Source organism: Bombus pyrosoma, linkage group LG12 (genome assembly GCF_014825855.1).
Source record: "Bombus pyrosoma isolate SC7728 linkage group LG12, ASM1482585v1, whole genome shotgun sequence".
Taxonomy (NCBI): domain Eukaryota; kingdom Metazoa; phylum Arthropoda; class Insecta; order Hymenoptera; family Apidae; genus Bombus; species Bombus pyrosoma.
The window spans coordinates 4435357-4461249 of NC_057781.1; the positions used below are offsets into that span (position 1 = coordinate 4435357).

The 25893-nt window shown below is 37.0% G+C and overlaps 1 protein-coding gene across 4 annotated transcripts in view; it reads right to left on the reverse strand.

Annotated features, from left to right (window-relative positions):
- The window catches only part of LOC122573507, a 45358-nt gene extending 22273 nt beyond the window's left edge, over positions 1–23085 (reverse strand). Inside the window, exons 1-6 of one of the 4 annotated variants that reach the window (XM_043739942.1) lie at positions 22312–23085; positions 21200–21820; positions 12689–12739; positions 9140–9596; positions 8455–8655; positions 8073–8350 (exon numbers count right to left, since the gene is read on the reverse strand). In XM_043739942.1, the coding sequence (XP_043595877.1) occupies positions 8073–8350; positions 8455–8655; positions 9140–9596; positions 12689–12698 (946 nt within the window). In that variant the 5' untranslated portion in view covers positions 12699–12739; positions 21200–21820; positions 22312–23085. Of the gene's footprint in view, positions 1–8072; positions 8351–8454; positions 8656–9139; positions 9597–12688; positions 12740–14683; positions 14947–15222; positions 15273–21199 lie in introns of those variants that run through there. The other 3 variants (XM_043739944.1, XM_043739943.1, XM_043739945.1) reach the window with 3 other exon arrangements.
- Positions 23086–25893: the final 2808 nt, after the last annotated feature.

The following is a 25893-nucleotide window of genomic DNA, read 5'->3' on the forward strand; positions in this document are numbered from 1 at the left end:
AAAAACAGAAATAGGCACGACTATACGTCGGTGCACAAGGGACGACTGGTCCCTGCAGCCAGCGACATTTCACGCGGTATTTACCGGCGATTGTCGCTAAATCGCTCTGCACCGCCACGGAAACAAGCTTTGCCGGCTTCCGTTGCATAATTTATTCGCGTCGATTCGTAGATATTTCTCGAGTAGACGCTTCCGTTCATGTGCCGGTAAGAGTTGCGTTACAAAATAATTTTACTGCGTTCCTTACTCAAATATGTGCCAAACACGATATTTAAAATTTGCATTCATATTAGAATCGAAATTATTTAAAAAATGTTAAATTCTCCATCTATGTAATCTCTAAGATAAAAGTAATTAAAATAATTGACATGGTTGTTTCAAATTAACAAATTTCATCTATGTTTCAAATAAAATTTGTCCACACCTTGTTTGTCAAGAATGTTATCTCTTGTAGAGTAATTTATTTCTTACCTCGGCTCTTTATTTAATAAATTCTTATTTATTTATTAATTTCCGTAACCTGTAATTTACGCAACTTTTGCGCATTATTTCACTGCTTGGTCACCGTGATGGATGAAAAAATCTCGTTTGTCAACAAATGTTTCGACAAATTAATCATCGACGCGATCCCTTTTGATAACTGAGCATTGTTTGAAACATTATGCAAATGATTTACGCACTGTCGCACGGACGTGACATTCGTACGAGAGTTATCGACAGAGCAGCAACAGTGGACTTCCGGTTCACCGAATAAATCGCAGTTGCCGGACATTGCGTATTGACCAATCAGGGTTCGTTTAGGTACTTGATGATCATTCCGGCTCCGATCACGAAGCCCTTTCCAGGGCGCGAATCAAAATCGGGCCTCGAAATCATTTCCCCGTGCAGTCGGGTCCCTCCTTCTTTTTCTCCTTCTTTTTTTTCACTTGGTCGCAATTAACCCTCGTTTAAAAGGTTTGTGCGCCTCTATTAGGCCACAATAGGGATTTTATAATTCGATCTGCGACGGCTGACGAAAATAATTACTGCTACGTGGGACAAAGACGATGAAACGCGTTTCGGAGGAACATTAAACCTTACAACTTTATTTTATCCATTTTCGCTCTTAACAGAGCTTTAACGCGCAGCTGCTGCATTAAAAGTTAAATTAAGAAAAGATTCTTTTTCATTTTCACGCGATTATTCCTCGTAATTGTGATTCTTTCGAGGATGAAGATTTCTGTTGAAGAAAGAGGAGGATGTTCTTGAAGGGATCTTGCACCAATTGTTCGAATGAAAGGAATGAATGAATCGGAGATTTTTCTTATATTCTGGATTAGGTACTGGCCGTTCACCGTTGTTCAATAAGAATTCTACTTTGCTGGGATAATTTCGTCCGTATAATATATCTGAAGAACCTATGAAACGAGACTCAAAGAGAAGAAGCTCGTAGCAGTGAAAAATATGTAGATTTTGAAAGGAATTTTTCTCTACGATTATGAAACACTTTCAACTAAAGCAATTTATCACGCTTCATTATGATACTTCGAAAGCAAACATTCCGCTGAATCCAATCTTTCCAATTAGCAAGAAGAAAATATATCCCATTGCCAGTTTATAAATTCTAGGTTTTAGCGCCAATTTAAAATACATATATCCTTGAAAAATGTTAGAAACACATGATTCATCCGATACATGGCGTCGATCACTCAATAAGAGGATCCATGTTGTTTGTTTTCGGATGTTTGGCTAGTCTTTGGTCTATACATCAATAAATTTCCTTGTAGAGAAACAAATCAGATCGAAATAATTCGTGGAAACGGGTCAAGCCACGGAGTACGAGAGCAATTTGCAATTTTGCTTCGCTGAATCCAGTGGTTGGCTCGTTAACCGGTCAAATTAGCGCGATTAATGATGTCGAAGGACGACCGAGGGATAATTAAGAATAATTACGCCCCAAGGGAAGAGTTCTCTCTCTCTCTCTCTATTTCATTTCCTTCTTTTCCAGGATCGGATGGTGCAAAAAGAAGGAAGATGGCTTCCGTCCTGGCGAACGGAACCTTTAATTTTTAGCTTCTCGGGTATACCTGGAGTTAACGATCAAATAGTAATTATTTTCAATGAATTAATATGTTCAGTGGCTGGTGTTTTACCATGGTAGATATGGTGGATTTCTATTCGTCCTTGGTGACGTGTATAGTGAAGTAAAATATATGTACGTGTATTGTGCTAACTGAAGCATGGAAAATTAATTAACGCAGGGAAGCATTTAAGCATATCTCAGTCGAATATCCTTGAACATTTTATCGTTCTAATATTTCATATTTCCACTTTATTACGTAGCTAATTTGTCGTAATTTTTTAATTTTTCACATTTCCAATTTTCTTCTATGTTCAATTTCTTATATATTTTATACTCCTGTTATACAACGCTTTATATTCCTAATTTGTTTTTAACTTTTTTTACGTTTCTAATTTTTTATATACGCAACTTCTATCGAACTGTTTTCAATGTTCTATACTTGTGTATAATTATTGTAAAATTGTTTTGTTTACAACATTCCGGATATACCTTCTAAAGTATTGATTTATATTTAGAAATAATGAAAAGTTGTTTCTTACTTAAAAAGGGAAGAAAAGAAAAGAGATTGGTAGGTAGATCACGTTTTTAATTTCGAACAATAACAACGTGTAACACGTGAACGGAGGACGTTAAATGAAAATCGAAGAGAGCAATCGAGAGGGAAGGAAATCGAGTCGTCGCGTTCCGGAAACGAAGTTCGAGCAAAGGTGGGACCGGAAATCGTGCTCGACCGACACCAGGAAGTATAACCGGTAAATATATACGCGGATGGAAAGAGGCATGTGCCGGTGGAATGCTTAATTTCACGGTTATTGACCGGCATCTTGCAGACAGATCTATCGCGACCTGCTCTATTGTCTGCTTAACATGCCATCGGACGAGCTTCGTTACGCGAAACAGAATCATTAATTATTATTCTGCATCTCTGCGTCGAGGGAACAATTAACTGCATATTTCCTGGTGTATACAACCGATATCGAACAACGTGAACGAGTTCTAAAAAATATTTCACATGATAGCAATATTTTACTCTCGACTGTTAAAGAAATCGTTTTCGATATGACAGGTGTGTTTTTATTTTCGCACGCGGAATATCGATTTGTTAAAATCGCATGTAGGAAAGATATATATTTTACTATATGAAATTTATGCTTTTTTGGCATTCAAAATATCGAACTGTTAAAATTGAAGACCATTGGAGGATATCTCACGTGTTAATTGAAATAAGCGTATCTGGTCGGAAGGTAGATTTGAAAAAAATCACTTTTAGTATTTAACAACCAGGCATCGATATCATACACGCCCGAGATATTTAATAAACATGTAAATGAACTACTTTTCTGCTATCTGGCAGCAGTGACTCGATTTAAGCGAAAGTTACAGATACGCCCTTTTGAGTTGACACGGTAGAAACACGATAAATATTATATTTTTAATGATCTTTTGACTGAAATTTAACGAAAAGATGAATTTAAATTAAATTCGTAATGTTAGAGTGAACAACTTTGAGATATTAAAGCTTGCCACACTTTAAAAGTCTTAAAATCGTCAACTCTACCAATGATAAAGTGAATGTTAGATAAATAAACGTGTAAAGATGTTTTCAAGATTAGATATTAAAATAGTATACAATTTCTTGTCGAAGACTGTAAGATTAGGTGTCAGAGTTGTCAGATCTGTCAAAATATAAAACATATAAACAAGATAAAAAATAGGAAAGAAACCCTCTATGACACTGTTCCATTTAAAATGCACCTATTAGTGTGACATTTTCTGTTATCAATAATACCTGTCTATACAAGTGTTAAAATGGTATTGCAAATTATTACTTTCTCACTAATTTCCCATCAGATTCCGAAATTCTAACTATTCCCGCGAATAAAGCAAAATTCATTTATAGAAAAAATACTCCCAAGCATCGTTGAACATTCAAGTGACATGTAATACGTGTTAAACATCATATATATTGTAACAAGCTTACGAAAACATTGTCCATAAGCCATGATTCGTCAAACAACACCGATATCAATATCAAGTATACATGTTCTTGGTGGTTAGTAATTTATCACCCTCTAGAAGACTGAAAGACCGATGTCGAAACGGAAGCGCGACAGGTCGCGTTGTCGTAGAGCTGGAATACGAATCAGCGTAGCTTGTCGACACGGTTTGTTTTAACGACACCCGGGGACAGGGTGTCACGACAACGTCTCGTCCGGATGCAACATGGCGCGATTCCGCAGAGCCGGATGCACCGGTTCTTTCGTCGTGCCCGTACACACAGTTTATCCTGCTAGCTACGTGTAGCTCCGTACATACCATGGAAAATATAGTATAAAGCAGAGTGTATCCTTTGGACGGGTCGTACTGACGGGAACGACGTGACAATGTCAACAAGTGAACGAAAACTTCCGGTTAAAGCGAACGACGATCTCGTTATCGTCGATGTTTAAAGCAGAGATGTTATTTCTCTGATTCTTCGCCTGTTGGAATTTGATGTTTGTCTGAGTTGCTCGAATGTTCGAATTTGATATTTGTCTTGATTGTGTTTGGCAATTTCCTCAACGAAAGGAAAAATTCCGAGAAAAGGAATTAAAGAGCCAAGTCTTGTCTAATCGTCAACGATCTAGATTAATTACAAACGGTGATAACTGGTTTCGTCGAAAAACGAATGTCTCTATTGTTTTGTTAAGAACTCGTAAGAGCATCATTTTGCGCACACCTAACAAGAGCTTAAAGGGATTAAGCGAAATAATACGTGGTATTGAATATTCCATGACAGATGGAGCTCCTTTTTACGTAATTATTCAAAGGTTTCTCGTAAATAATAATTTTAATGTGATGTACAAATTATGATTTCGAATTTGCTTAAGAAATATAGTTTTTCGAATGTTGGAATTTTGTTAAATTTTTACTTGTAGCTACTTGTTTGTTGAATTGGGTTCATTCTTTTTGAGTTTGATACATTCTAATAATATATTTTTTGATCGCGTAATAAATGTTGAAAATATGAGAATAGTGAACAAGCCGGTTCTTTATTTTCTATGGTCTGAAACCTGAATTTTTTCCCGTGTTTCTTCGACGTCTGCGTTTGCAAACGCAGTTGGTGGAATCGAGGATTCTCGAAGCCTGGCCTGCGTGGATATCCACGCTTCATTTCCGGCTTTAATTGAAAACAGAAACGGGGGAGAGCCACGAGTTCGTTTGGTAGGCTCCTCGAATCTTTTTGTCTGAAGCTTGTTATTTAGACTTCAGTAAATCTGGGATACTTTTGTTCCAATAAAGAGTATTAACAGAAATCTATTTTACATATTAAAAGTCACTCGTAACCAAGGTTCTTTTAACATCAAATATAAATACAAAATTGCAATAATTCAATTTTGTAAAATCTTTAATTACTCTACGTATCTAAGAAAATTCTTGTAATTTTGAAATTAAATTTCTCAACTAATCCTAGATCTACAAAATTCTCCATTACTTTTTTATACATCTATAAAGACCTCTCTGCGTTCAATTCCACTAAATGTTCTACAACTGAGACTACCTCCGATACCTAATTTTGCCAAATTAAATCAGAAAGACGATCACGAGTGAAAGTTATTATTGTATGAACTAAATGCTTCATTATTATTTAATATTGGAAGATATAGAATTTATAGAAAATATAGATTATAGTAGATTAAATCATTGTTTGCAACGGTTAATGCAATATTACGTAACATTAGCATGGTAGGTATCGTTACAGAATGCTAATACTGAAACAAAATTCACGTGGAGTGAAATTCTGCTCATGATAGCATTTAAGCGTGAAATAATTTTTACTTTCTACGTCTCGTAATCAAATCACATAACGATTTCCTATCAATCTCTGCATTCGAACAGATATTTATATAATCAGCATTCCCCTTGGAGCTCATACACGCTTCCAATCCATGTGCATTGCCTGAACCGGAAAGTCCTGTAGCTAATTAAGCAACAACAATGGAACACGTGAGACACGTGGACGACATAAGTTCTGAGACTCGCGGTCGGATCATGTGGAATCGCCACGATCGATGGATCACGTAAGGCCGTAAATTTTACAATCTATCTGCCGCGTTTTGGGTTCGGGTGTCTCGATCGGGCACAGATCGGAAAACGCGACTCGTTCGACGAATACTAAGAGTACTGGGCTTCCGGGGACCGGGTGTCGTCTACACACGTCCATCCACAGCCGAAGATTATCTCTTCGAGCCGATCAAAGATCACCGGATTTCCTTTAAGACCGCGATTCCTAATTGGAATTCCAAGAGAAGAACCTTGCTTCCATGAGAATTGCGTTTTTCGGGTTTGTTGTTCGCAAAAATTTCGATTGGTTGATTCTCGGGGTACTTTTGGGTGTTTCAGTGATTACAACCGAAAATAAGTATACATAAAATATGGAACTTTAAAGAAAAGCGTATAATCCCGAAAGGGATAGTTTTTCGATCCGAACGATATTTAATATTTCATTCCAATCGATTCATGTCAGTATTATCTACTTCCTAATCATCTAGTAACATTACTTATTTCCACTGGAAGAAAATAATCGAATGAAAATTTCTTTTCAAACCTAAATTGTCTTATGTACATCTATGTGCTACCTGATCATGGCGTGCTATGATATAAAAAGGCACTTCTTAGATACATCAACTTTTCTTCTCGAAAAAGAAATAATCAAACACCGAATTATTCCTGATAACGATCACACTGAAATTTCAACTTATTTGGAGTTTGATCAAGAGCATAATAGAAAATGTATTTTAAATGAAACCCTTTTTGATTCACAAAGTATTACTTTTCAACAATATTCTATAAAGAGAGTTTTAAAACTTGTACAAACTATTACAAATTTTCAAATATAAAACTTCTAATATTTCTATATGATCAGAAGAATCTGACGACAATATATCATTGTGTAATTACCTACCATATTAATGCAAACTTAGCTCAAATACTATAATACAATATAATACAATTTTAATATGCAACGACCCTTCTCTAACAAAGATTAATCGAAATCCAAATTATTTCTCTATCATACACCTACAGCATTTCTTCCCAGACTATATCGACTTAATTGGTAAACTCCATTAAAAAAATCGATTCCACAAGGACCAACAATGGGTTTCACCGCGCGAATCGTCGTCAAACGATCAGGACCGGTTCGAATTCGTAACGAGGCTTTTGTACGTGATTCGAACGAGCATGCGGGCGCGTGCAAAGCGAAATCTGGCCCGTGGGAACAAACTACGGGTCTTTTTCGTTCGAGTGCCGACTATAAACGCCACACCGCGATTGATCGATAAGGAGGAAAGAATGAAATCGGCGAATGTTCGCCTATGAGAATCAAACGCGATATTCATCCCTTTGTTTCGATCTGTCCACACGATTCTAAGATCTCTTGATCGGCCAATTGAGTCTCGTTGACCCATTCATTAATACATCAATGTGGTCAAATCGAAATAGTAATAAGTAGACGGGACTTTTGATATGAAATAATATCCTACGGTATTATGGTATGTACGGTATGTAGTTCTCGAGATGCTTTTATAGACTCGATTCTTCTTCGATCAAACTCGCTCCCTCGCTGAGTATTATTGGAAGATAAAGGACGAATTAACTCATTCTACTCGCAGTCTTAATATTTGAAGATTACAGGGGAAAAATACAATACATTATAGTCCCCATTGTTCTTTTCTTTTTCCTTTTACAGAAGAAAGGTTTTAAAATTCAGCAGGTCAATAAATTTCATACATTTCGAGCGAGTTAATTCGTCTTCGTTGCTTGATATATTAGCCCTTTGTGGTTCCGGTTATATTCGACATTTTCATTCCAAGTGATTCATACTCGAGAAGTCACTTTCAAAATCTATTTGTAATCTGGTTATAGTTTCATAGTCTTTCGTAATCGATAACCCATCTGTATTAATATAATTCCATTAAGTAAAATCTTAAAATCTCAATCACTGTTGGCTAGTTTTACTTCTACTCACCCCTGCTCGAAGAACTGCGATGTCTTCTGCGCCTGGACCTACTGCAAGATCTCGCCTTCCGGTCCTCTACGTGGACACCATCTACAGTATCTACAGGCGCTGGCGGCGCCATTGTGTCAGGTTCTACGAGTACTGTGGGGCTTTGTGGTTGCTTTCTGGAGATGTGGTCTTTGCTCGAGGAACCTCGATCTTTGCCTATGAAGGTGCTGATCGAATGCCTTCTACGACCTGCTGCTGCTGATCCTGATGCTGGCAGCGTGGATGAAAGGTTGTAGTACCTGAAATAATTTCAACAACTTAGTGATAGTTCGTTACATTAATATTAATTAATAGACTGTGGCTGTTTATATTTGTATTATTCTCACTTGATTTTACTACTGACCTAGCGTCATCGACACCAACGAAAACTTCGTTCGAATCTTGATCATCGTCATCGTCATCGTCGTCGTCATCATCATGATTGTGATTATCTCTGGCCAATCCACAGTACACCATATCATTAGACAGCAGCTCGCTAGCGGACTTCAACACAGCTCTGCTTCGGCCTGGACGTCTTCTGTCGTTCTCAGAATGCGAGTGTGACCTGTGGAGAACAATACGTTAAGTAGCATTTTGTATTCTTAACCCTTGCAAAAATTTTATTTTATTTCTTGTCTTCAACAAGAATAAGAAATTCCAGCCAATGTAAAATTCACAAAACTTCCATAAACTCAAAATTCTAACCTTCTTACAGTGTATCGCGAGAGAGACTCAGGCAAGCTGTCAAATAAATAATACTATTTATTTTCGTATCTTAAATCTCATCATACAGATATAACGTAATTATCGCTATAATAAGTCGAGAAAGTATATATTTTTATATCTGATATCAGAAATGTAAGAATAATTATCTCCCGGCTCGTTCATTTTATATTCTCCATTATTTCATTAAACTGCTAAGAATTTAAAATTCAGCCAACCGCTAACTTCATTAACCAATAAGAAATCCAAAACACACATAGTTCAAACTTCTGTTATATCATCAAGAAAAGAAAAAAAAAAAGAGAGAGAAAGAAAAAGTCACCAACCTATGAGGTAGATACGGCGAGGGTGGTGCAACATCCGAAGGTCTTGGATCACCCTTCAGGAACTGTTGTGTTCTTTCGTGATCTGCATTGGCGCTAACAGATCTGAACAAATTTCTGAAACTCCTTCTCTGATTACCAGGACCACCATGAGCTCCGTTTCCGCACTGACCAGTTCCATTTCTGGGCAACATTGGCATCTTTTCTTCTGTGGGCGTGGAGGCGCCTGAGGTACTGCCTCTGTTACTCTCCTGCGGTATCAGAGTGCTCGTGGTGGACGTGGAGAGGACGCTGGCCGACGAAGTGGTGCCCATTTTGCAAGGACGTCGCCGGAACAGGGCCGTCAGCCCCGTTGGTCCCTTAGAGGGTGGCGAGAAGGCGACGCTCGTTGTCGACGCAGGCGTCGTCGATACCGACGACGTCGCCGTCCCGCTCGACAACGAGAAATACGAAGGATTGTCTGTGAACATGCGGATCCAAGGTCATAGAACCTCCTCCGCAAGCTCGTACGAGGACGCTTTCTGCCTTGTTGTTCAGCTTAATCTCTTTTTGGCGTCATTTCACGATTTGTTATTGCAAATACAGTCGTGATAACGAAGATGAGTTAGATTGGAAGGTAGAAGGTTTGAAGCTTGAAGATTGTGTGGGTTAAAGCTAGTTAGATTTAGAGAATGACATTTTCTCTGTTGACGAGGGTCTAGGTGATTTTAGGTCAGCAACGTTTTGTTCGTTCTGTCAATCACGAGGATAAGTGATTTGTTGTTGCCCCGTCACACTTGAGATAATTTAAATGATTTAGATTGAAAGGTAGAAGGTTCGAAGTCTCGACGCGTTATATTAGTTTGATTTAGAGAGTGACAATTCTCTGTTAATAAATGGTCCGGTTCTTTAGGTCAGTTTTCATTAAACACAAAATTGAACGACGACTCGCTGAATGTCTCTTTTCAACGATCACAAGGGTAGATCATCGATTTTTTCATCTGAATACACTTTTATTCGGAAGAACAATTTATCCATGAAATAGACGTATGTTCCAATTCTTGAATAGAATTATCGACACTTTGAATGGCCACCAAGAATTTCAATAACGTAAAATGTCATTAATATCGGTTGAATATTCACGTTATCACAGATCTGAATTTTTCACAATATTTTTCTACGAGGACAGGTAGGATAGAGCACGCGTTACAGTAAAAAAAGTGAAAAAGTATTCGCGACTAGACGAACACGAGGTCCACCTGAGACTGTTCGGTTCCAGAGAGATACACCATGCCTATAGGACGCCATGAACGATTCGAATGGTACTTGTAAGTGGGGGGATGGACCGGACGTGGTATTGTCCCCCACCCTGTAAACCAGAAGCGAAGAACGAGACAGCCGTACGCGGCACCGGAAGTCCGCCGTAACGTTGTGAACGATCCGCGCGTTATTACTCTCCGAAGATGAATTGACCTCGTACTGTGACGAAAGAAAAAAAAAGTGCAGGAGGAGGAACGAAAGGGGAAAGATTCACGAGGCGAGCTTCCTGCGAAAACGAGATGGTTTCGTGTTTGTGAAAATATTTTCCAGACGATCTTTCGATCTTGATTTAAACGTCGACTGTGTTGGTGGAGGATCCTGTGATATATACATATAAAAAGATATATATATATAACCTTTTTTTTAATTTGCGGAACGTCGACTGTCTAGGTGAATGAGATTACTACGTTCTTTTAAAACTTGTGATTGTAGTATGGTGTCCTTTAATATTTAATAATCGTAAAATTATATTTCTAGAACCTCGATCGCATCGTATAAAATCATTCTGTTGTAATTTTCTTTTATATTCTTGCAATCTTTTCGACTGGAAGCTTGTAAAGTAAAATAAAAACGTTTGTTTCACGGTGAAGTTCAAATTACTTATCTCCTGTTGTTTGTTATATGCACGCACAATGGTCGCGTTATTGTAATCGTCGTTTCTCGTCGCAAAACCACAATGAAAATGATTTCTAAGATAATGGGATAATAGTATTGTACACTACGATTAACTCAGTTAAAAGTTTGAAATCTCATGAAATGAAATTCGACCTTCAATATAATTAATGAATTTCTCCAGCTTTGTTGCTAGTTCTTCCCTTTTTTATTTTGCAATTCGATTCTTCTGTGCATTTTTATTTCCTTTTTCAATGCTCGTTTTTATCCTTACGTTTTCTTTCCTTCGATAAATTAACTAACTAATAAGTTCACGAAATGTTATTTTGTAGCGAAGGAAAAGATAATTAAAAACGAGACATAAAAGAATTGTAGACGGTTTTTGGAATTTGCATGATCAGTAGGGGCTACGTAAAACGAATACGGGAAAGGAGAACGGTTTCCAAATACGTTTGTCGCTTACGAATTTACTGATCGAAATCTTTCACCAGAATTCTACTTCTCTCCGTGCACTTTTCGAACGTGTTCGAAAATTTAAGAAGTATCCTAAATATCTGATCTTTCTTATACTCGTTGCGAGCTTTTACTTTTCATTCGAATTTCTGCCCATTTGAATGTTTGGTCTATGGTAAAAAATAAAGGTTTACCATTTATTACGTATAGCTTATAAATAAAACCTTAAAAGATAATAGAAAAAGCGTGGAATAACTCGCGAAAGTGTCCGAGCATTCGTAGAAAATCTTTTTTAAATGCATTACACGTGTTACATAAAATGTTTTGAAATATCGTTAGCTCTGTACCAAATTAAGAATCAACGACGCGAAATTTAATTATACTCTACTGTTTTGTAAAATATTTTTGCTGTGTTTCCGTGAGAAAAGAGTACGCGGATACAGAAGCTTTGAGCGTGTACAGAAAGAGCGACGTGAAATAATTAAAGCCCTCAACTTCAACGTGAAGCTTCTTAAACGTGCAAACCAGGCAAACGAAAGAATTCAATGAATACAAAGTATACAAAGAATACAAAAGGGATGTAAAAGAAAATTGCAGGAGAATGAATTTAAACTATCAGAATAATACAATAATTCTTATAAGATTTCAAACTTTCTAAAGATTCTCGAGTAAAAGGAATCTTCAATGATCTTTCACCGACGAAACTAGACCGAGTTAAAAGATTCAAACTGGACGTGAAAAGAACATCAAACAGAACGATTAAAAGCAATCTCTGATTTCCTAGCTTTAAGCTTCGAACCAAAAAGACCAGAAATTTAAAAAAAAGGGAAGAAAACAAATTGTCAAATGAAGAACAATAGGGGAGACCTGTAAAACGATCGACGAAGCTATAAATAAGAACGAATTAGAAATTCTTGGCGGCTGTCTGAAATAACGTTCCCGGCTCTTTCAGGTATACATAGTCGATTTGAAGCGGCTGATCGAGGATTCGTCGGCAAAGACATTAGCTCACGTCACTGACGATACGCGAAAGGAGAGAAGGAGAGAAGAAAAGTGCATCGTGAGGGTGGAATACGCGGTAGTCGTCCCGCGATACGCGTGATTATGCGTGAAACGCGTGACTAGGCTGCGAAAACGTCCTCGAGATATACGTGACCGCAGATTGGTCCAACAACAAGCGATGCTTACCGACTGCCATGCTGACCCCTTGCCACCAGGAACCTTCGCTGCTCCCGTCTTCTGCAACAGGAACAACACGATGCATTTCGATCGTTCAGGTGGAAAAGAAATTAAGAAAAGGTAAGAGAGAATGTCAAATACAAAGATTGTTATACGTGGGAAGAATCACTGTATTCTATCGCTATTTAACTCTATTAAAGAATTATTCGAATAGTTCCATATATCTTAATAATATAATATAATATAATAATAACATAGTGGTTATATATATGTAGCCTATCCAATAGAATTATTATAAATGACGAATTTATTATTTTTTGGAATTTTTATGAACATTATTATTCGTGGGAAAAGATTGTCTGTAATTGACATTTTTATCGCTGTTTAACAATAGAGTCACTGGAGTCAAGATAATTCGTTGTTTAAAATCCGCAAGTTTTCATAGAGATTTTATAATAAACGTAGATTTATAAGGGTGTATTTTTGAGAATTTGAATATCGTTATACTTGTGTCTCCGCTTCTATCAAATAATATTTTCATGTACTTTCTATTCCAATTTCTTTCGTACAAATCTTATATCTTAATCGTTGTTCGTTCCAACGTCGAAGAAAGGAAAAGCAGAGGAAAGTGGAACGAGTTTGAAGATTGCCAGTCAGTGCACTGTTACGTCGCTTGAATAAAACGTGAATGGGACGGCCCGTGGCCTGATCCCAGTTTCCCACTGTTCTACACCGTTCATACACCATAAACCTGTCGTAGTTGTCGCCGACACTCTCCTCTCCGCGATCGCGCTAAATATAATATTCCCGCGTATTTTCAGCGATGAATGAAACGACATGCGACCTCTGAATCAAAACACCTATGAAACAAGATGAAAAGTTTCTTTCGAATAGCTAGGAAATTCCTTCGTGTTTCTTACGTCTTTTACTTTTTTTAAGGTTTCTGGCGTCCTCGTTTTATCGACATTATGCACTAACATTATTATGTAGAGTGGTTTATTGTGAACGGTCTTTAATGAAACAGGTTCTAAATTTCATTCGAAATACGCATATTTGTTTAAACGGCGCACTTTATTGCTCTCATTAATACGTAGTATGATTCACAGAAAGTTTTTAGAAAAGTGAATAAGAATCGAGCGAGAGTGAAGGAGAAATAATAAATCCAAGGGGCTGAAAGCCTCCTTGATAATAATTCATTCCTTTTTACTTAATAAACTTTAAATTCGATTTAAAATACGTGTACTTGTGCGAATACCACATAACTATAAATATCATATATATCCAATGTTAGGATTACCCATTTACTATACTTGTATAGAATAAGTACAATGACCGTGGTTGGAAATTAACATTTACTGCAAATTTCTGTACTACAGCTTTAGCAAGCCAACCTAATCGTACCACCTCCTTAAGGATTAAGGTTGTGCAGAATCTACGAATATTAAAAGTGCAAAGTGCAAGTGTAATCTTTAAGTTTCTCGCTCTACCGATAATCATATCGAAGTCTGAATTATAATGATTGCAAATTTAAACGAGCAAAGTGTAAAATATGAACAAGAGAGAAACAAATTACGAGTTTATCGGAATTGTAAATCATTTTACGAATTCATTGTGTTTTCTCTTTTTATTATTTTTTCGTTCAGGAGTCCATCCTGGCCGAGCATATTACAATTCCTGTGATTTTCTGACGGTGGCTCTCCTTGTCTCAGGCCTCGTAACGTTAGCCGAAGGTGTTACAAAGTGTAATTTTATTCACAGACATGCAACGATAGTTTCACTAGCGTGCTGCTATTAAATTCTTGCACAACCGCGCTTTCATCCACTTCATTTGCATCCATAGAGCGATATTTCGATCGATCGTTAAACAAGAAGTTTACGTCTGTGTCTTGCGTGTATTCGCGTATGCGCGTATATATGAGAATAATATTTTCCATCTTGTTGTTCGTATTTAAAGCGTGAAAAATTCTGGTTCTACAAACTATTGTTGCATTATTTTTTATTTACCTCTTCGTCCCGTCAGTTTGATGAGCTGTCAAGCAGTCAACCAGCATTAATTACGTAAGGTAGAACGCCCTAATATGTAGTCGCAACTCGATACGCACGCCAACCCCGTAGGCTTTACCGTGGAACACGGTAGAAACACTTCGTTCAAAGTTACCTCAGAACCGACTCAGCTTGAAGTTGGACGGACGAAGTTTAACTTATCGAAGTTAATTCGTAGTCCCGTTACTTGTTACTTCCATTAACTTCGTTCGCTTAAGTGCTAGCTATAACGAAGAATAATTACTAATTTCGTTAGAATATTAATAGCATTACTAATTACTAGAAAATTAACCGTTACCATAGCAAGCATTCTAATAATTATGAATAAAAGATATACGCTTATGGAAATTATACTTTTTAAAATTGTTCATTTTTATGAAATTGAAAATTTTTAGAAAGTGCTTAAAAATTTTAACGGGTCCTGTATGTAACGAATTATATCGATTACTTCTGCTTGCTATTTTATTTATTTTATTTATTATACATTTCACCATTCATACTATATGTGTTTCTGCGCGAGCGTCTTATTCGTCCCTCTTGGCCTACAAACTTGCCTAGAACCATTTGGATCAGTTTATAAATTAAATATATGTATCTTACCTATAGATTAAATATATAGATTAAACGTAACTATATACTAACATTACTGTTGTTATTATTTTATCAACAGTGTCGACAAGTGGTTTCTCTTTATTTTCCTATAATTCCCTCCAACTTTTAATGCATTTACATCTGCGCATAATATATAGTTCGTTTTACAGCGTAATACATTATAACAATATATAGTCCACAATTACATCTAAATCTATAAATTTGATATATAAAGTTAATCTACGTTCGACTTTGCCCAAGTGTCACATAAAACACGTCCCGTAGCCCGGATAGCACACCCTCGCAGACTCCGCCAGTTTCACGCAACGTCCACGTCCCAATCTCCTACATCATTGCGAAACTCACCGCAATTACCGAACTTCTCCACCGATAACTCTCTATGCTCCAATTACATTCTATCCCTCGGTTACTCGGAAATTTACGTCATTCGCCATGTTCCCCATCTAATCGCCGGTAGATCCATGGAAATTCGTTTCCACGGAACTCGTTCGAGGAATACCGTGACCGAGAGTTGGTTGTTCCGTCGTTCTCGAAGCGGGCAGACTCGCGGCGAACTATTTTCGTGCGGCTTCCGTCGACGAGCAATAAAAAGGAAGAAGAAAGAGAAGCAGAGAGAGAGAGAGAGAAAAGAAACGACGGAACGTGCCAGAGAAGAGAGAAAGAGGGAGAAGAAGAAGGAAAGACACGACGTTAGGGTTATCGTTCCCATGAAAGCTCGTACAAGCTCTGATTTACTCTGCTGTCCAAATGGATCAGCTGATAGAACGAATCATCGTCACTCCGTTGTATAAATTGCCTCGCATTCGTTGCAATGCCGCGACCCAGAACGATTCGTTTACTCGTTTTCACCTCGTTTTCACGTTTTGTCGGAAACGCGACGATGAACTGGAGTTTCGTTGGTGAAACAATCTGAGGGGGGAATGAGATTTTGTGTCTTTATACTTGATCTGATCTTGTTATCGTCGTTGCTGTGGTCACAGAGTTGCTTTTCCATTATTTGCTATGTTTTGTTTATTAATTCTTTTTGTTAGGTACGAAGAACCACGTTTGAATCTTTTTCTCTTTTTTCTTGAAGATGACGATTAGCTCGGTGCCTCTTCTATATTGTCGGCTAAAGCAATTTTTCTAAAACCTCTTCAAAAAACATTCCTTTTCAGAAAATATCGTGACAATTTGCCTTCTTTAATAATTTCACCTTCGTTCGATCGAGTATAATCTTTTTGTAGGTAACAACTTTAATGTTTTTATTGTGCTTGTTACGTCGTCACGTTGTTTGGATTGCCGCTATTTTTCACCATATATGCACGTAGTTACCGCCATTATCTTTGAATTGTCCTCGCTAACTGTGTAGCTGGTTGTTTCATTTAATTCACGTCCCTTATCGTATATACTCCATATCGCTTTGTATTTCTACTCTTACATAGGGTGCTCCAAAAACAATTCAGTCGATACTCTTTCTTCCTTATAAAACTAGAAATTTTCTTGCAACGTATTTAAGAGAATAACGAGAAACCGCTTCTGAAAATTATTTGAGAATATCGATGATTAATTCACTACAGTCATTAGTTCCCACGAGCACCACGAACGCATGTCGAGTGACTGCCAAACGATTCGTAGCGCACCAAGAATTTTCGAACGTGTTCGGAATTCCGTGAAACGACTTTGTGAATCTTCGTTCAGCTTTTGTTAGAAACACGACGATGCCAAAAAATAGTTCTTAGCTTGAAGAAGAATACAAATGCCAAAATTTGAAGATTTCAAGATTTGAAGATTACAAGAGCCTTGTTTGTTGCCTGAGGATCTACGTGCGAGGATCTTAAGAATGAAGCAAATGTTCCTAAAACGAAACGAGGTCACGACCATAAAAATTTATGAATCGATACACGAAATCTATAAATTCTAAAACCCGTGAACGAAGACCTATAATCCATGAATCCCAGATTCTGCTAATTTTGGTCAAGTACATAAATATAATGCTGGAGTCCTAAATGTCACGAATCTAGAAACGCATGAATCCTGGAATATGTGAATTAGTATGGAACCCGTAGAAACCATGATTCTAAAATCTACGAACTAACGAAGGAGTCGATCAAACCTAGAATCTATCAAACTTAGAATGTGCGAATTCTAAGATATATGGTACCTAGAATTTATAAGATCTAACGTTCATAGGATCTGAGTTATGAAGATTAAAGCGCATTTCAGAATCCTAAGATCTAATATACCAAATTCCCTGAATCTTAGTATCCTGAAATTTACGAACCCGTGACTTGAGACATATACAACAGCGAAAAAAAGGGTACTTTGTTGCTCTTTTTCGAAAGAGCAACGTGCAAAACACGCGCAGCTCTGAGATTTACGTATCAACGTAATTTACGTACTTGTTAATTAATGGCGCGTCACGTGTAAGGGAACAACCTCGCGTAAAAGTTAATGCGCGTACGTCCCTCTTATGGAGGCACGTGCATCGTTGCTTGGATGCGCGCTTTTTTCATCGTCGGCAGGTGCTGCACTGTGGTGCACCAGCTATGTACAATAAATTAAGTGCAGTTCAGCTTGACCCAGCAGCGATCGACGAACTTCTTTTTTACCTTGAGGCAAAAATAGCGGCGTGTTTGGTGTTTCGTCCGGTTTGCGTGAGATTTTCAATTTTTCCCAACTACTCTGTCCTCTTTTGGGAAACAGATTAAGAAATTGGAATGGAAGTTTCATAGTTAAGCTCAAATTTCTATCTTATGATTCAGAATTGGAAACTCTTTATGAAGAAGTTTTTTTAGTTCCTTTAAGAATGAAAATAAAAAATGAAAGGACGACAATTTCTCAAGGCGATTATTCTTATATTTAATTTCGATAAATTGTTCTCGGTATATATTTGTTATTATTAACAATATGTCCTTCGTAAATACAGAGAGAGAGAATTATATTTTATATTTTCTGAGGATGATCTTGAGCTTTTTCAAACGATGTCGTATATTTTCTATAACATTAGTCGATCCAGCTAAACATTCTTTACAGAAGAGTATTAACCTACTTATATCGGAAAACCGTTGGTTTGGCAGATATTTTTACCTTAATTGGACAAATTTAATGTATATTACATCTGTTAAATTAAAGTTAAAATATCTGAAAAAATCAACGGATTTTCGGTATAAATAAGTTAATACTTTTTTATAAAGAACGTTCAGATGGATCGACTAATGGTACAAAAAATATACGATACCATTTAAAACACTCAAAATCACCTTGAAATTCCATCTATCCGATGAGTTCCTTGAGATGCAGTATAATTCATTTAATGCGATTAACAAATTTGGAATTCCATAAATTTTTAGATCGTGCTTCAAGTTTTAGGTTTTGCAATAAATATTTTCCTATTTTGTACACATATATTATCTTTATTTTCGATTCTAGCAGCCAAGAAATGGGCTCGGTTTTACACAAGTCTAAAATATCTGATTCAGATTTCGTCACATGCATTCATTGCACACGTTCCCTATCCTATACCTATCCATATACAATACATATCTACACGTTAAGTGGCATTTAATCTTAATCTTTTGCTAAAGTACTACACTTTGGTTTGAAACACATTTGCACTCCGTTCCTCTTTTTTCTATGTCCCTTAACCAATCCACCACCTGATCATTTATCCTACCCTCCTTCGCTTTTCCCCTCCACCTGATAGTATGTAACTCATCATAGCCTTGCGCTACATTTTCCTATTCTATATTTCCATATTCATTACCTTTTATATTTGAAAGATTTCCCTCTAACGAAGGAAAACACATATATTCCTTAAATATAAATTACCCGAATGTCTGAAATTGTTAAAGTTTTGATTGGTGTTTTATCTTCCCTCAAACTTTAAGGATCTTCTTTTAAACTTCCTTATTCTAATTCCAAACAATCGTATTTCGATGATCATATTTAAAAACGAAGTTAAACGATGTTAGACAAATCGTTGCTTCGTTCGACAAAAATTCTTATTCCAACTTCCGCGATGGACTGAAAGTCAAGTGTTTCGTACGTGACACGCATTTTCACGCACGTCGTTTGCTGATTACACAATACACCGCGTTTATGACTCCCATCTTGGACCAACGCACGCACTGCTCATGCACGTTCCATCCTCGGATCATCCACTCGACGTCGTTTCTCATGGTTCAAGGTCTCACGATTGAATTCGGTGCAAGCACGTTTTGGTTTCTCTTTTTGGATCTCGTGTACTTTCTCTTAGAACGATACCCGAATTTATTAGCAGTAGCACACGAGACCAGAAATTCAACGTAATTAATACGTTGCAATTTAATAAAATGATGCATGGTGTTAGCGAGAAAAAGTAACAAAGGATAATTGTACTGTAAAATTGTAAAACTGAGTAGTAATACGGCTCGGTATTAATTAGGCAAAATTAGTTTAGGAAGCTTAATGCACCTAGGTACTTTTATAATAATACTGAAAGGTAGTTATCAATTTTGTAGAATGATTATCTTTAAAATAAGAAAGATAAGGAAAATCGATGCGTCTCGAGAAAGAGATCTGATCGATACACCTTACACGACCTTTTCTCTCATTCGTTTGTACTATCTTTCGAATTATCTTATGAAACATTGACGTACGACGACTATACAAATCTATTTTGCAGTTCATAGTCCAAAAACAGATGCCCAATTAACATACCGACGAACGTCATCTACCTAGATAAAAAAAGATTACAAACTATTTTTGTAACTAACTTCTTTAGATATTGTATCTACCTATCCTAATCAGAATTACTAAATCTCTAGTGAATAAAATTCTTTGCCTAACGTTGGTCTCACGAATTATTCCTCGCATATAAACACTTCATTTTTTGAGAAATAATATAATAACTATAATTTTCATTTTTAAGTATAATTAATTAGTTTCAATATTATAAGATGATAATACTACGAATAAGGTACTTATTTACATAACGAAGTGGTAATTTCTTTCGAAACCCTAACGTGTTATCAAATCTCCGGTAGTATAATCTTCCATTTCCTTTCCACTTGAAATATAAAAAATCGGAACACAAGGGAAAGGTAAACGAAGAAAGAATTATATAAAGGTACAGAAATACAACTTACATCGAGGTCGGATTGGTAGTTACCAACGAAACGAATTCGCGTGTAACGTTCGAGCGTCTGGTTAGGTTCGGCTGTCAGGTTCGATCTATTAATATACACTGCGAGCCGCCTGCCTAATTCCTAATGGAATATTCGTACAGATTTCTCGACGTGGATGCCTTAAAAGTATTCGTTGCTGGAGCACGTTCGACCATAAGTTATTTTTCGCTTTGGGTTCGTTTAAATATTTCAATAAGTGAGTCGATATACATATAAATTCAAGAAAAGAAGATTCTGCGAATGTTCTATATAATTTTTTTTTTTTTTTTAAATGATCGTGGAAATATCGTAAATAAAGAAATAGATCTTATTTTGCGACGAAGATAAACCTGTTAAAAAAGATGTTATGAGATTATACTTTTTAAAATATTATTTGAGAATAGTAGAGGAAACGATTCATATTGTTTTATAATAGAAGTAAACTGAAGAGTCGAGCCATGTTTAAGGAAGAAAGTTTTGGTTTCGTGGAAAGTGACACGAGGACGTTCGATCAGCTGATCGTCCACGTGCTCCGCGTACGCGAACAATAATCTTCCTCGATGGAGGGAAACTGTGATTAGACTCGATAGAATCTGTTTTCGAGGGAAAATTACGTAAATAAACCAGCCTTCGTGTAACGTCAGAGCAATAACGTATCGATGAGTCGAGATGTTTCATAAACAATTAAGAGAAAATGTGAAAATTTGTAATAAAAGTATAACAATCATAATCATCTTACCTTTAATTTTTCCTAAATAACTGATCGAAATTTCTTCTTAAAAAGTCCATTCTTCTTTGTGCCTTATTTTCTTCTTTTATCATTTGACGATGGTTTCTTCAAATACAAATATTTTTAAAGTCCTTCTTTTCCTCTTTAAGAATATTTTCTAAGATTCGGTTAATATTTTAATAATTTCAAGTGATTGTAATATTTTATTTCGAAGCGAATAGCTCGGATCTGAAAAGTGGATGTAATTAATTAACTGTTCGAAGAAAAGGCACTCGTAGCCATACGATTTTTTGCGTATGCAAATGGACGAAAGCAGTGTGTGAAAGGTGGCATTATTCGTTCGTAACGAGACCCTTCGAACGTTTCGACAACTTCCTTTTTATTCAATGCTCTCGAAGCAGCGCATCAAAGTACACTTCAGCGGCGCGCGTTTAGAAAACGTTAAACGATGCTTCTGCCGGCTTTTTGTTCGCGTTCCACTTCGATACACTTCTCCAAAAGTGGCCGAGATCAATTAGAATATTCCTTTCGACGTTTCTTATTTTATATTTTCCATCTACTTTGCATCCTCTTTGATTCTTGCGTTACATTTCTCGTTTCTTAGCATCTTCGGTAATTTTTCATTCGTTTCTGGAACGATATATAATTAAATTCCAAAATTATTCTTTTCTGTGTGTTATACCATGGATGTATTTATGTATTTATGTGTGATAACTATGGATGTTTGACGTAAAATTTTCTATTTTTCTCTTCTAACAAATTTTGTCTCCTTTCGTAACCGATCGTTTCTCAAGCTTTTTCGTCTATTTTCTAATTCTTCTCTCGTTTAACTTCCCAAAACGGCTCCCAAATTCCTCGTGAAGACCTTCGAACTTCTATCTTTAGACGAATCGTCCTCCAAACTTCTATTCAAACTATACCTATACCAAATCGAACCGGAATACTTGTCTTCGCTCGTAGAATTTTAAAATGAGATTTTCGACCTGATTGGCGTTAAAACGATCATCGAGCTTTTGTCTCGAGTGCGACCAGTGAACGATCGAAGAAACCAAACCATAAAGAACCTTTGAATCAATGTTTAACCTCTATTGAATCTTTCGTTGGAAATTCTGTTCGGTTACCATCAAAAATTCATTCCCAGCCACTCGAAGTCTCTCTTCTTCTTCCCCGGGCCAGAAACCTCCGAAGAAACGCTCCTCGAGATATTTCAGAATCTTATCTTCGTTCAAGTTCAAGTAATATTATCAGGGAAATTCCAATTTTATCCGGGTTTGAAGTTTCTCTTGTGTTGACATCTCCACGCTTCGATTCATCTATTTCAAGAGTCTCTTCCTCAAACAAGCAACTTTTTCCTTCAACGTGGCTTCTTGAAACGAACACTGCTTAAAGTGTCTTCAGAACTCTACCTCCAGTCTTAACGATCTTTTACCATCATATAGCAATTACAATTTTATCTACAAATTCATCAATTTCTACGTGATCATGCACAAAATCTCCTCTTCAAATAACGAACTTCTTCTTCGAACGAAATATGTTGGAAGAAATACTTTGAAATTGTATCTTCGCACGAGTCAACCCTGAATCACCGTCAGTGATTTGATTCCTCTTTGATTTATGAAAATCGATTCGTTGAATTTAAGTCTCTTCTTTTCGTAATACTTGTTCTTTGAGCATAGGGTGCGAAACGTGAAACTTCTTTCTCTATGCTCGAGGCAAAGAAGAAATATAGAGCGGTCGAGCGATGGAAAACGGTGGAAAATCGAGGCTTCTGGTATTATTCTGGACTGGTGGTGCGTGGGGTTGCGGACGAAAGAAGGCCGCACGCAGTCACGGCACAACACTTCACGGAATACTGACAAGTCAGAGCAGAAGAGGAGTCCGCGACGATGCCATGTGACCGTCATTTGTGCTCTCCTTCTCTTCTCTTCACTGCCACCACCCACGCATCTGGCAGTGGCTAGAAGAAACGCCCATGTGCGACCAAAGCAGCGTTATTTCGAGATAAACAAGGAGTACCGTCGAAGAAGCGAAATCGACGAGCGCACGTTTATGTTTCGCTCTGTGTACGTACATGTGTGCACGAAGAGTGTAAAAGGGAAACTGAGGGTATATTCCTCGAAAGGCGTGAAGTATACGCGCCTCGACTAAATATAATTGCCCGCGTGAATCGGTTTCGAGCTGGAGGACGATCGGGATGACGTTGAGGAAGCTTCATGGAAAATTTCGAGATCCTTTGATAGCCGAGAAAGGATTTTCAGGGCGAATGGATGGCTAACAACGATTTGGGGGTATTTGGGAGAAATTGAGGAAGTTTGGATCAGGTTGTTGATTGAAAAGAAAATGGTTCGTTCATAATTCACATTGTCGTTAGGTGAGATGTGTTTTCGTAGATAATTATACTTTTGTTTGTTGAAGGTATCTGTGATAGAAGTACGAGTAACTTTAGTTAAAATCGGATTTCCGTAGTTCGTAAAGTTCAATTTTAATCGTCGAGGTTGACAATTTTGTCGGCAAGCAATAGTCCGCAGCTATTAGAAACACAGTTTATGTTTTTGTACCAATAGAATCCACAAAATGTGAGGCATTTCCTCGATACTTCACAATCCAAGCGTTTAGAAACTCTAAAAATATTTCAACCACGGCAGTGGAAATGTAAATTTCCCGTGAGATAAACGCAATGTCAAGAACTTTTCCGTTACTACAAAACATAGAGAGAGAGAGAGAGAGAGAGAGAGAGAGAAGAAAAAGAGAGGTCTTAGAACCCCATTCTTCATAGAACAAAACGAAGCACAAAGATATTCCTTTCTACTCTTGCCAAAAACTACAAAACAGAGTGAGACATATAAAAACACAAGAAAAGGTCGTCTAAATCTACGCTCTCTTCACGCTCAAACAAAGCACAACCTAAGCAACATACATCCATCCCTGTTACTACAATTTAACCCTGTTACTGTTTTCGAACTTTTATATCACAAGCGTTGGAATACTTTCGTGATTCTGTATACTTACGATTATAAGAATTCCATTTGTCTAAGAGTTCTATTTATTGGAAAATTCAATTGACGCGTTTTCTTCTTCTCCAAGATGTTCTCGTCGATCTCGAGGAAGGGTACGCGATGAGCGTGCGCGCGTACACTAGCGGCTACAAAGAATTTCAGATGGGGTAAGGTTAGTGCCGCGCGCGTGCACGCTAGCGTGTCTGTCACGCATGTGCGTACGGAAACAGAGCGGAGCGTGTGTTTCCTCCTTCGGTGCCGCACCGCTCTGCCGCGGATGGCCACGTTTCCTTTCGGTGTAGAGCACTGTGACCCCTTTACACACGGTATTCCCCTCTGTATCACGGTGTTGCGCGTAATCGGCGAAACGATCCGTCGAAATAATCCAGATTCTTAATAACACACGACGCAACAAGATTGCACGGACGAAGAACCGTTTATCGTGTTTGATCATCGCCGGGCTGCTGTGCCGCTTCGCAAGTATAAGTAATTTTGTCTACGTTTCGTGCAACGCTACAAAAATTGTCTGTGCGGAAGATACAGCGTGATACTTAATCGAGGAATAAGATAAAATTTCGAAATAAATGTTAAATGAATATAAATGGGGCGCAAATTGCTCGTATAACTGGCGTTCGCTGGTTTCTTCTCTTATCTATGATTTTTCGTTCGCACAATTTAATTGGTAGAAGTTCATTTAATTGCACACTAATTAAAATTTCCAATAAATGAGATTCTTAGATAAATACAGTTCTATTGTAAATAATCTCTGCTTACGTTTCATACAAGCCAAGAAAACGCAGTTACGTAGAAGATACAGGATGATTGCTAGTGGGAGAATAACACAAACTTTTAGAATAAATTCTGTATAGACAATAGAAGTACATTTATTAATACAAATGGGGGAGAATCAGTTGCTATAATTGAAGCTCATACATGTAACAAGAATTGATGATTTTTCGTTTAATGGAAATACAAATTTAACAGAAATGCATTTAATCGACGGCAGTATAAGTTAAAGTAGTACGTTGTATATACAAAACAAAACAAAAAAAAAAAAAAAAAGGAAAAGGAGGCTCATAGAGAGCGAGCGAGGAAAGGATAGGCAGATGTGTTTAATTGCGAAAGGGAACGGTGCTCGAGTTTTAACGGAGAATTATATTGTTTGCTGTGGTAACTGTTGCTTGAATTATTTATGGACTTGGCGTACACCTCAATACTGTGGGGATGTCGAACTACGGATTAGGTTTGTTACGTGCCACTTGGAAACTCATATCGTAGAGCATACCTACTATAGATTATTTCAATACGCTTATCTTACAAATATACGAAATCTCTAAAAGTAAGTTGTTAAACTTTACGTCGAGATATTACTTTTTCCATAATAAAATCTACTAATTCCTTGACAAAGTTAGAACAATATAAGTAGAACGAAATAAAACAATCCTGTTATTTAAAGAAACAATGGTGATAGAAACTCGCGAAATAAAAATTTCTAAAATTTTATATTCATACATTAATGAAATTATCAAAGTAAGAGGAAAATCGTTATGCTAGTAAGTTATTAGATAATCGTCCTGAGAAGAAATTAAAAATAAAATAATCTAAAGGTGTGTCAATGATTTATGATTTATTAGGCGTTTGTATTCTTTCGCCTAACATCGTGCTCTTCTTCAACAAGTAAAACACGTGAATGAGAAACGGCTGTAG